The sequence below is a fragment of the Epinephelus moara genome, chromosome 8, assembly GCF_006386435.1.
Source record: "Epinephelus moara isolate mb chromosome 8, YSFRI_EMoa_1.0, whole genome shotgun sequence".
In the NCBI taxonomy this organism is placed as follows: domain Eukaryota; kingdom Metazoa; phylum Chordata; class Actinopteri; order Perciformes; family Serranidae; genus Epinephelus; species Epinephelus moara.
The window spans coordinates 965,280-978,668 of NC_065513.1; the positions used below are offsets into that span (position 1 = coordinate 965,280).

Here is a 13,389-nt window from a genome sequence, read left to right on the forward strand (position 1 = left end):
GTTCCGAAATCATCATGATGCCCTGTGGTTAAGGTCTGGTTAGGTTTAGGCACAAAAACCACTTGGTTAGGGTTAGGAAAAGATCATGGTGTGGGTTAAAATGAAAAAGAAAGTGGCAAACACATAAGCTGTGAGCCTGCTTCGCCTCAAGCCTTTCCCAGCTGACCCAGAGCCGGTCGCGGCGCACCATCAAGGTAGAAATACGCCCGCTGGGATCTATCTGCATTAGCCACCTGAACCTCACTGAATATGACGTAGGCATGGACATTTCCAGTCACCTCTCTGCAGGGCTTGAAATTAACTTTTTTACATGGTAGCACTGCAAAATTTTGGGAGCACCCACCGTTATGTAAGAAACACCAACAGTGTAATCGATTTTTTTTATTGCAACAAAAAGTCGACATTATACTGTATACATTACATTGTGAAAGATGAAAACCAAGGTTTCTCTTTCATTCACAGTGGTGTTCAGTGGTAGCCTGGTGAAACCATCCCAATCTCACAAGCTCATATTCTGGCAACGCCAGGCTAGTTCAGTGGTGGTTCAGTGGTGTTTTTTTCTAAAAAAAGTCTTTCAGCGTTCTCTTCATTTTCTCTTCTGTCCGGCATGAATTAGCTACGGCTTCTAGTTCTGAGTGACAGAAGTGCCACTCGCATATGCGACCAAAACGGTTGCAATTTCGAGCCCTGCCTCTCTGTCAGCGTGTGGCTGTGAGTCACTCATTGGGATGTTGAAATGAATTCACCAGACTGTAAACTCCTGCCGACTTCTAGCTAGCTAAGTCGAAGTTTTCGAATATAAACATCAGCAAACATTGAGGAAAAGATGAAGAAGATGGGCATCAGCTAAACTAGCATCCTGTTCGCCATTGTACAGGCATTGGAAAATAAAGAGGACGACCTCTGTGCTGCATCAGTTTCTAACAGGAATTGTATAATCCTTTGGTTCACACAAACTTGGCTTAATCCTGGACAGCACCATTCAACCAAGTAATTTTTTTCGATATGCTGATCTAACAGAGCAAGGGACTTTGATGGATCAGAGCAGAGGACTCTGGCGAGAGAAGCAGAGGAGACGTGTGCTTTATGGTGAATAAGGACTGGTATAATGGTGAAAATGTGAGGTACTGTCCTGTCCCTGCTGTGGATCACTGCTGTTCAGAGGCAGCTGCAGTGCAGTGCCACCTGTGTTTGGGAGAATTGACCTGCAGTCTTGTTATTGAGGTCAGATGTGTGGACAGTTAAATCATTACACAACCAAAAACCATGGATTACTAGAGCCATCTGGAAACCGGATCTAGTCAGTTATAAAGCAGCAGCCAACAATATAAGAAGACGTAAAAAAGGACAAAATCACAGTGCACAAGTTAAAGGACCTGTTCAGATCACATTTCAGTGGAGTTGTGCCTTGTATAATTACATGCAACACACAAATGATTGATTGACTGATTGATTGACTGATTGTTATAAGTAAAAATGCAAAAATACTCATGTTATTAAAAAAAATACTCATGTTATTAACAATCAGTACCAAAGTGCATGTAAATTAAAAACACATTCACAAGTGTGTGATGACTGCAGTGTATTTAACCACCTACCCAACACAGGAAGTTGAGATTTATCACCATAGTTTTCAAGCAGTTTACACAGGAGCGATTCATTCTTCTTGATAATCTTCCTCTGTAAGATCTGTAAGAGTGATATTTATTAAAATACTAGTTACACTTACACTGAATAAAATCTTTACCGACACTTTTGTTTCTGCTCTAATTTTTAGGTTTTAGTCAGACTCTTTTTATGCACACAAATGATTTGTGTCTCCTGAATTTTGGTCGCAAATGTTTTTTTGTTTTTTCTTAAATTGGTATTGGTGTTACAGAGCTATATATATAAATATATATCCTAAAAATCTCATTGAGATCAAAAATCTCTGTTTCACAATCAACCTGGTCGAGAGAGTAGCATAAACATCACAGCAACAAAAAATAGACAAAAACAATTGTCACACACCACAAATTAGTGAGCACAGCGTCCAGTTAAAATGCATGTTATAATACGTTACGTACAATCATTTTAGAAAATTGTACATGTTTATACATGTACAATTTTCTAAAATGATTGCAATGACAAGTTGAGGAGCAATCAATTCTTGATCCTTAAAACTGAATGAAACCCCTCCACAGTATTCAGCTCAGACATTTTCAGGTCCTTCTGTACTTTATTCCAGGAATAAGGAGCAGCATATCTGGAAGCTCTTTTGCCTAGTTCTGTTTGAACCTTAGGACCAGCATTTGTAGAATATTGTGAGAGTGAAGGCCATATTGCTTTTGGTTTTTACACATGTATGTACACAGATTAGAAGGAATCAGCCTAAATAGAGATTTATATATAAAAAACATCCAATGTGAAAGTCTGCAGACACACAGAGAGGGCCATTTAGTAGCAGCATACAGTGTACAGTGGTGTATGTGATTTCCAGAGCAAGTAATAAAATGTAAAGCACAATAGTATACAGTATGCAACCTCTAAGGCTCTGGTCAGGTGCATTCATAAATAATAGATCCCCATAGTCCAATAAAAGTAAAAAGGTTGCAGAAAACAAGTGTTTCCTTGCCTTGAGGAACAAACAAAATTTATTTCTGATAAAAGAAGTCTAATTGAAGTTTCAGCTTAGAAACAAGATTTTCAGTGTGTGATCTGTATGACAAATTCTGATCAGTAATAATACTTTAATATTGTAACCATTTCAATTTCAACCCCTGGAGTAGCTGAGATGTTAGTGAGATTAGATGTTAACTTTAATTAAATTAGAAATTTGTATTAGTTTGGATCACAATGCCCAAGCCCTCCACTCAACCTCCTGTCCACCTGGACATGATGGCATGTGGGGGTGTTGGTTCTGGTCCTGGCCATTCATTGGTGTTGCCCTGCTCTGTGGATGGTGCTGTGGGGCAGTTGCATGCTGGTGTTCTCCACATCCATAACCAATAACTACCATTAGAACCATTAGAAAACACTGTTGACTAGGATGAGCAAACCCCCTCCTGAGCCAACCATGAGCTCAGCCTCAATTTCAGTCAAAATTAGAAAGAAAATAGCATAACTTTACATACATAAAAGACTGTTGACCACAATGAGTAAACCCCCTCTAGAGGGTTGGGGTGTTTTTGTTGCTGACAGTTATCCTGCAATTCTTGTGAATGAAAACAGGTGAAACTGCTGGTCATCATGGTAGCACAGTGTTTACAGGACACCACTGTTTGATATGGCAACACAGCCATATGGCACAATGAACACTTGTGACCTATTTAAGCTCCATTTAATCATTATTACCTGGTCTTATCTCCAGATTATCCACTAAATATCTGAGAATGTGTGTTGTTATACAAAGGTCAAAGGCCACGCCCATCAATGTTTGTTTTCATCCTTGCCCTTACATGCAGAGATTTCTCCAGCAGGCCTGCAAGACAGCACGCCAACAGAAATCAATTAGATAGTTCATCACCACGCCGTGCAGGTGCACAGGATAGCAACGGCTAAGGCAAACTTCATCGGCTGTTTCCAACAGAGAACCAGTAGGCTATTATTAGTGAGGAAAAAGATGTACTTGCCCTATATACCTACTACTACAGCGTGAACACCAGCTCAGGCTCACGACACACCCTCGTCAGCTGCTGTAGGTAAACAGAGGAATACCAAAATGGTGCAAACTTGTGATTTCCCCAGCTGTGGGAATAAAAACATCGCTGGCTCCCAATTCCATCGGTTTCCTGTTACAGATGTAACCCGTAGGCAACTTTTGCTAACCCACCACTAGAACAAAGCAGAGACTGGTCATAATCACATATGAATTCACATTTCTATGTGTTTGATTACTCAGGTCATGGATTTAGCAGTTAGCCTAATATAATAAACTAAATGCTGACGGTAAAACGAGGCCGCGTATAATGTACTCTCCACAACACAACAGGCTATTAGTTAAACATTTTGTTTTACAGACAATCAGTTACAGACATCGTTATATAGACTGGTATTAGGTAATAAATCTCTCTTTGGGCACAGCAGTGTGGAAATTGCGTTTTCTCTGTCCGTCGGGATCTGTGGGCAGCTGAAGTGAGCTTGACATACGCAGTTGCTTCACCCTTCGCCGGCTTGGTAGTGAGGTTCATCCCAATTGACACAAGCCAAAGTTGCCTACGGGTTACATCTGTAACAGGAAACCAATGGAATTGGGAGCCAGCGATGTTTTTATTCCCACAGCTGGGGAAATCACAAGTTCGCACCATTTTGGTATTCCTCTGTTTACCTACAGCAGCTGACGAGGGTGTGTCGTGAGCCTGAGCCAGTGTTCGCGCTTAAGTAGTAGGTATAGGGCTAGTACATCTTTTTCCTCACTAATAATAGCCTACTGGCTCTCTGTTGGAAACAGCCGATGAAGTTTGCCTTAGCCGTTACTATCCTGCGCACCTGCACAGCGTGGTGATGAACTGTCTAATTGATTTCTGTTGGCGTGCTGTCTTGCGGGCCTGCACGGCGGAGTGATACTGGCCAGAAATAATCCCAATTGATAGCAAGGTCTGACGTAATGCGAGGATGTTTTAAAATTATTGAAATAGTCTAACAAAACACATGCATACTTTTTTGTAGCTTAAAACCTTTTGGTTATGTGTCCCCCTTATATCTTCAGAACTACTTTTTCTCCGGTAAGCTACGGGCCATTTCTCAGAGCAGGAGGCTCGTTGACAGTAGTGACACCGTCACATCAGAGCTACAGATGGTCAGCGTTTCACACAATTTCATGTCCAAAAACCTGAACTATCACTTTAAACATTAAATATCTTGTCTTTATACTGATTCTCAATTGAAAAGAGGTCAAAAAGGAATTGCAAATAGCTGCATTATGTTTTTACACAGCGTCACAGCTTTTTTGGAATAAGGGTTGAACTTGTTTTGGTCTGCTGAGACTTAACTGTCCTCAGACTTTGTAGTCTTTACATGTCACAGTGATTTATTTGAATTAATGCTGATCAATGCCTACTTTCTAACAACAGCAATATTGCAAATACCTTTATTACTGAATTTCCTTTGTTTGTGCGTAGTTCTTCACAAATACAGCTATTTTGTACAAACATTTATAAATGAATTGTGTATTTACAGGGATTACCTCATTAATCATAATAAAAGTAATTAAATATCTGAGTGCTTACCGTAACTATGCTGTATCCAGCAATATTCCAGTGATAGATGCAGTGAGCAGTATTTTGGTGTTGTTAACATTCCCAGTGTCAACTGAGGCTTCCATCTACCAACTGGCATTTAGAAATATTTACATGTTCAACACTAAGGAGGAGGGGCATACACGCCTAGCAATAACAGAAGACGAGCTGCTGAGAGAAGAGGGAGAGCAGTAGCTTTGATGAAAAGTCACTGTCAGCAAACCAATATTAGCTGAATTTATCACCATCGTATGTGCCTCCTTCACTGCCTTTGGTCAAATACACCAGCATTAGAGATGCTGTTACACTGTAACTATTAGTAAGAAACAAATCTGCAAAAAGGGCTTTAGTTTCTGAGATACCTCTGCCCCAGGGGAAACATACACAACCATGTTTCTTCATAACTGAAATATATCTAGTTTTTTTTAAATGAATGGTTGTATAAAAATATTTTACAGCAAAATCTATTTACTTGATTATTTATTGATCTTTTTGGTATTTGGATCCTCCCCAAAACTGAAAATAGTGAAAATGTAGGCCTTTCTCTGTTCTTATAAAAACAGGTTATTTGACTGTTCACTTCACTGTCTGATGTCAGTAGCCCCTAAGTAGGTAACTCGTGCAGCCAGCACTTCAAACCAACGCATTCAGTGGGGTTCTATTAGTGTAAATGTGTGAGGAGAAGAACACAAACCATAGAATAAGACAAATAATGACTGGTGTGACGATGGGGATGTGAGGTGCTGTCCTATTCCTGCTGTGGATCACTGCTAACGGTTCTCGTCACAGTATCTCTGTGCTCATAAGTACGGATTTTTAACAAATTTGCGAATAAGCTTTGATAGAAATTAGGAGCAAAAACAAGTGTATCTATCCTTTTTTAGCTGCTATTTGACTCTCTCTCACAGACAAGTGGAAATGGAGCCAAATACAATCAAAGCAAAAAGGATGCACCTGATATCAATAAACTGATTTGAATCTGTCACACAACAAAGTGTGCAATAAGTAAACAGATCTAGGGGGTATTCCATCAAGCAGGCTAAAGGCAAATCCAGGCTTAAATGGCCAAGTCTGGCTAATGTGAGCCAGAGTTCTGTTCCATCAAAGTGGCTAAGATTAGCCTCACATCGGTACCCATGGAAACTATGGTTCTGGCTAAGCCTGATACATCGAGCTAAACTCCGGTTTCCGTTCCATCAACCTGAGACACAACTCCATTCCATCAAGGTGGTTAACCTGAATCTCAGCCTAGTAACCATGGTAATTTATGCTGCCGGCCAATCCTGGTCTGTAGCAGGATTAAGGTGAGGATTAGCTCCATCTTCTGTTCAATGGACAAGAACAGACACCTAAAAGACAGTTCTGCCAGTGCTTACACACTGTCACGTAATGATAAAATAATATGTAGATCATAAAATATATAACATCATTAATCAAAAAACATTAACTATCAAAAAACAAATTAAAATGTAATAAAAATAAGATTAAAAAAAACCCCACTTACAACAATAAAGCCAAAATCAAACTAATAACAACAAAACTATAATAAAATTAAACTGAGGCATTAAAAAAAGATTGTATGTACACCAAACCACATGAATATGCGATTGCCCTCCCATCCCCACTCCACTGTTTCCAATTGGCTAGCAAATTCACAGCCAATTAAGGTCACCTGACAACGGCGTATAAGGAGTGCATCCAAGAGAAGGAGAGGGACACACCCAGAGAGACACAGAGACAGAGCAAGCAGGATATTCTTATAGTTTATCTTAACCTGCTGCCAAGTCCTCCTCTGGCTACTGAGATTGCTTCTGTTGAGACATAACAGTGAGGGATGAAGATGGGACAAACGCCATTGTGGTTCGCCTGTTCCTCATCCTGCACATTCCATACATTTAAGGGGATTTTCCTTATTTTGATATAATGAGGGATAGAGCTTACAATGTACTCCCAAATGATGAGAAATAGATAATAATAATAATAATCAGACGCGTGTTCAGATCAGACATGTGATGACGCAGCACTGAGAGGACGTGCAGCACCTGGCTCCCGCTCCAAACATTTCTAAAAACATATATTTGTGGACCTAGTCAGCCAAGTGTGGTTACAGCTCTTCGTCCAAAGACAAAGAAACATGTCTAAAAAAGATCAGAGCATATGAACCAGAGGAGAGCAGCGACGGCTGCAAAACGCAAGTAACGTTACAGAACCACAGCATGACGCAGCTAACCTAGCCTCTGTGTCATCTGAGCATGTGAGTGATAAACTTGTTGAAGACATTACCAGTAAAGTCACTGCGATGCTTGAGGAGAAACTGTCTAAATTCTCTGAGACACTAGACTCTATCACCACACGGTTAGAAAGAGATGATCGCCATATGGAGGAAGCTGAATGCCGTATTTCCACAGCCGAGGATGACATCTTCACCATGAAATCACAGCTAGCCCGGGCCGAGGAGACCATATCCATGCAAACCCAAAGAATTGAGGATCAAGAAAACCGCAACCGTCGCGGCAACATCAGGATCTTTGGGCTACGAGAGGGGACTGAGGGACGACAGCCCATTGTCTTCTTTGAATCATGGCTCCCTTCTGTACTCGGCCTTGACACTAAGAGGGGGACCATCAAGCTGGACAGAGCTCATCGCACACCTGGCCGACCGCAGCCAGGTAACCGAGACAAGCCCCGAGCCATGGTGATTAAGCTGCACAACTACACAGACAAGATTAAAATACTTGCAGCATTTAAATCCAGACAGCCTCTGGCTCATGATGGACAGGAGTTTGCCATTCGCTCTGACTTCACAGCAAGTGTTATTCAGCAACAGATATGCTTCAACGACGTGTGCGGCCAGCTGATCAAGAAAAAAATCCGGTTTCGTATGGCCTTCCCTGCTACACTCACTTTTACATATGGAGAGAAGAACTTTACCTTCACAGATGCAGGAGAGGCACAGAGAGTCATGAACGGCATAGGACAGGTAACCCAGATACCGGAGTAAAAGGATTAAAGGTCGGTGATCATCTGATGTGGATTTGTGATACAGACTAGGCCTATTACAAGGTCCAAAATGAACTACTTAAGGATTCATAGCCTATAGATGGGTATATATATATTTTTCTATTTTGATACATTAAGCCATTTGGACTGCAAGATATGATTTCAACTATTTTTCATTTTATACTCTGTTCTACCGAAGGTTTTGATGGCTGTGAGTTAGATTAAATTTAGTTGCCTGCAGAGTAATCTGTTATCATACAGAAAGATATTTAATAATACACTGAATCAGTTTTGGTTCTTGAACATATAGGCTATTTATCTATTAATTTATTGTATGTTTTTTTTGTTCATGCTTACTCAAATCAAGCCTTCAAAGTGATTATAAAATGGTGGAAGGTTCTCCTCCCAACTATAATTTAAATATTTATTAGGAATTATGAAGGTTTGGCATTCTGTGTACCTCCCTTTTTTTCTGCTGTTTTCATATTTTTTACGTGTTTATAGGAGATTTATTGAGTGTAAGCATGAACATAACCTTTATGGGTCTTCAGTTTGTGGGAGCGGGGGAGGGATTTGTTGGTTAGGGACTGTTTCACGGGAGGGATAATGGACCCTACTGCTATCCTTGTGACGTGGATTACAACGGTTCTTGTCTGGCTTTGCAGGCTTTGTCCATTCAGCATCACGTGTCTTAGTTTAGGGGTAATGAGGTTTTTTTCTTTTTTCAGTGTGATTTTGGGGATTCTTAGGGCCACTTGTGTATTGTATTTTTTTCTCTCCTTTTTTTCTCTTCTCTTTCTTCCTTTGGGACTGTCCCTTTATCAATGGGATTTTCAACTTGCACAATACAAGCTATAGTGTGTCTGATAAATTGTATATAATCAGAAGACTCAGTATTATCTATTTTTTTTTAATTGTTATATAAGGCTACGAGTTCAACTAAAATAATTTCAATCAATGTAAAAGGGGCAAATCATGCTATAAAGCGTAAGAAAATTCTAATATGGCTCGAAAAAGAGAAGGCAGATATCGCATTGCTGCAAGAGACCCATTTGACAGATACAGAACATGAGAAACTTAAAAGAGAATGTGTGGGCCAAATTTACTTTTCTTCATTTTGTTCAAGTCGGAGAGGGGCTGCAATACTTATACATAGAAACACCCCTTTTGATATTGAAAAATGTGTAAAAGATGTGGAGGGATGATATGTGTTGATTAAGGGTACTTTATATGGGGAGTCCATCATGATAGGCTGGGTTTATGCACCAAAGGTTTACATGAGTACATTTTATTCTAAACTCACATCTGATGTCTCGTCTATGTATATCTAACTCCTATCGCCATCCTGGGTGGAGATTTTAATTGTGTGGTAAATCCAGAGTTAGATCATAACCCACCTTTAAAGACTCCCCCCTCCAAAAGGTCAGTAGTTACTGGGGAAATGTGTGCAGATCTAAACCTGTTTGATGCCTGGCGGGTTCTACTCCCTAAGGAAAGGGATTTTACATTTTTTTCAAACCCTCATCAAAGCTTTTCACGAATCGATTATTTTTTCAGTATTGGATAGATTAGAGGAAAGTGGCATAGGAATTCGCACACTATCCGATCATTCTCCTGTCCATATATGTCTCTCTCCACCCTTCCATGATGCTAATTCTCGCCAGTGGTGTCTTGACCTGTATCTTCTGAGTGTCACACCACGGTGAGGTTTGTTTTGTCTTGGGATTTTGGTCTTGTCATTTCCTGTTTTATTTTGAAGGCCTTACTTATTTATTATGCTGATCTGTTCTGTACGACATCTATTGCACGTCTGTCCGTCCTGGAAGAGGGATCCCTCCTCAGTTGCTCTTCCTGAGGTTTCTACCGTTTTTTTTCCCCGTTAAAGGGTTTTTTTTTGGGGAGTTTTTCCTTATCCGCTGCGAGGGTCATAAGGACAGAGGGATGTCGTATGCTGTAAAGCCCTGTGAGGCAAATTGTGATTTGTGATATTGGGCTTTATAAATAAAATTGAATTGAATTACTCTCCTCTCGTTTCAGAGCACTTGCCCTTCCTCATGTGTCGCCTGTGTGTCTACCCTGATTACCAATTGTCTCCACCTGTCCCCCATTACCTCCGTGTGTTTAAATAGTCAGTGTCTCCCTTGTCTTGTGCCAGAGTGTCTTCGTCTGATCACCCGAGCTCATCTCCAAGCCTTGTTCCACAGCCACAGTGTTGCCTCACGTAAGCCGTTGTTCCTCTAAACGATTGATTTTTTGTTTGTAACTTTTATATCTTAGTTTCTTGCCTTAGCTCAGGATTATTTTTCATAGCCGTTTGTTTTCCTCCTTTGGAGCGATTTTGATTTTGTTTGTCCATAGTTTACCTTAGGTCCTCCGTTTTTTAGGAGTGAGCTTATTTTGAGTCTAGTCTGGTTTTCCTCCTGTCTGAGCTTTTTTTTGTTAAGTCTTCACATAGCCTTTTGTTTGCCTCCTCTGGGAATGACTTTTAATTTGTTATTTTTCTTAGCCGCTGATCTATAGTTATTTCCTCCATTTGGAGCGGTTTTTTGTTACCTTCCTTTTTTTTTAAAAAAACCTCTAGATAAATTTCATACTCACTGTTTGTTTTGTCACTCGGTATAGAGAACGTTGGTTTTGAAAATAAAGTCAATTTAAACCAAGTCATCTCTGCGTCTGAGTCCTGCCTTGAGTCCCGGCCTGACACTGAGCAGCCCCCCTTTCATGACATATATTAAGGAGCAATTTGAAACCTATATGACATTTAATGATGTTGGGGATATAAGCCCATCAACTTTATGGGAAGCTGCCAAGGCCTACTTAAGAGGTGCAATAATTTCATATAGTGCAGCCAAGAAAAAAACAGCTCTTGAGGAACAAATAAGTCTGGAAAAAGTGCTGGCAAATTTAGAAGCTGAACTTAAACAAAATCCATCCAGCAATCTTTCTAGAAGTGTAGATGCTGCTAGATCAGCCTTGGATGAGCTTTTAACACAAAAGGCTGAATCTGCAATGTTTTATGCTAAGCACAGGTTGTATGAAATGGGGGACAAGCCAGGCCGTTTACTGGCTCGTCTTGCTGCAGGGAGACGTGAATCAAATGCCATCTCTTCTCTGGTCGACGTCACTGGCTGTAAACAATTTGAAACCAAAAAATTATGTAATATGTTGGAATTCTACAAAAACTATATATATCAGAGTTTGACAGTACTTCAGAAGAGGTAGATAGTTTTTTTTAGAACAGGTGAATTTGGTTTAATTGAAACCGGACGATACAGATGTGTTATGTAGACCAGTAACTAAAAAAGAACTATTTGAAACTATCCAATCCCTACAAAATAGTAAAGCTCCAGGACCCGATGGCTATGGACCAGAATTTTACAAGAAATTTGCTAAACTGGTAACAGATCCACTCCTACGCATGTATACAGAATCTTTTGAAAGGGGTTATCTCCCTCCAACTTTATATACAACTAATATTACCCTCATTCTTAAGAAAGATAGGCCCGCTGATCAATGCGGTTCATACAGGCCGATAAGCTTAATAAATGTGGACAGTAAACTGCTCTCCAAACTTCTGGTAAGAAGATTGGAGATGCTGTTGCCTAAAATAATTAATACAGATCAGACTGGATTCATAAAAAATAGATTATCATATACAAATGTGTAAATTACTAAATGTTATTCAGCATGCAAATGAAACACAGAGTGAAGGACTAGTTATCTTGCTCGATGCCGAAAAGGCATTTGACAGGATAGAATGGCCCTATCTTTACAAAGTCCTGGAAAAATTTGGTATGGGTGAAGTTTTTATTAAATGGATCAAACTTATATATTATTCTCCTAGTGCTAAGGTAATGGTTAGTGGTACCCTATCTCCATCTTTTCGGTTGAGTAGATCCACAAGCCAAGGGGATCCCCTCTCACCTTTGCTATTTGCTGCAGCCACTGAACCATTTGCAGAGGCAATTAGAAACAGCCCTGATATATCTGGTATTAAGTTGGGGCAGAATAGTCTTAAAATAGCATTATATGCTGATGATGTTTTACTTTTTGTTTCGAATCCAGGAAGATCGATCCCTGCCATTTTGTCGATAATTGAGTCATTCGGGCTGGAGTCAGGTTATAAGGTTAATTTAGACAAGTCAGTTGCAATGCCACTAGGGGGTGCTACTGATCCACCCTGTATTATAAACTTCCCTTTCAGATGGTCTACATCAGGACTTACTTATCTAGGAATAACGGTCTCTACTAATCTGAAAGATCTGTTCAAGCTTAATTTTCTTCCAGTTTTGAAAAAAATTCAGAGTGATATTAACAGGTGGATGGATCTTCCTATTTCGTGGACCGGAAGAGTAAATTTAATCAAGATGAACATTCTTCCACGCCTACTTCATCCGATGCAAATGCTACCTTTATGGATCACGAAAAAGATAGTTAAGAGTATACAGAAAGATCTCAGTAAATTTATTTGGCGTGGTAAAAAACCCAGATTAAAAATGAAGACATTAGAGCTTCCCATAGACAGAGGGGGATTAGGACTCCCTAATATTTTGTTTTATAACTGGGCCTGTCATGCACGGATCATATCTGACTAGGTACATAATTATCTTAAAGGAGTACAGGGTCATATGGATGAATGGTGTTGTCTACCTTCAAATCTTATTAGTTTGTTAACATGTGAAAAAAAGCAGATAACAACCAACCTCAGAAATAACCCAGTTATATATAACACTGTAAAGGTATGGAGAGAGATGGTGGCTTATATAGGGAGGAAGGGGTTTTCATCTTCCTTAACTCCTTTAATTGGGAATAAAGCTTTTCCCCCAGGCATTAATAGCAAGATTTTTTCTCTTTGGCACAGTAAGGGCATTAGAGTTATTGGTGACCTATACTCAGAGAACTCATTAATGTCTTTTACGCAGATTCAAGCTCAGGGGCCGTATTTATCAAGCGTCTTAGAGCGCCATTTTAGTCTTAAGTGATGAGAATTTGTGAAATTTAGTCCTACTCTCAAACTTAAGAATAAAAGCTATTTATCAACCTTCTCAAGTCTAAGAATCACTCCTACTCCCCCAGATATTTAAGAGACCTCCAGAGGTGTCCTAAGTGGTTAGGAGTTGCCAGCAGAGGATGGCACTGAGGCGAGAGAGACGTGCGTGAACGTTCCGGGAGC

General features: G+C 40.0%; 1 protein-coding gene across 2 annotated transcripts in view; it reads right to left on the reverse strand.

Moving 5' to 3' along the window:
- LOC126393938 (leukocyte surface antigen CD53-like) overlaps positions 1 to 5,323 on the reverse strand; it is a 49,404-nt gene extending 44,081 nt beyond the window's left edge. Inside the window, exons 1-2 of one of the 2 annotated variants that reach the window (XM_050050390.1) lie at positions 5,208 to 5,323; positions 1,599 to 1,689 (exon numbers count right to left, since the gene is read on the reverse strand). In XM_050050390.1, the coding sequence (XP_049906347.1) occupies positions 1,599 to 1,661 (63 nt within the window). In that variant the 5' untranslated portion in view covers positions 1,662 to 1,689; positions 5,208 to 5,323. Of the gene's footprint in view, positions 1 to 1,598; positions 1,690 to 3,333; positions 3,438 to 5,207 lie in introns of those variants that run through there. The other variant, XM_050050391.1, reaches the window with a different exon arrangement.
- Between the last annotated feature and the right edge of the window lie 8,066 nt (positions 5,324 to 13,389).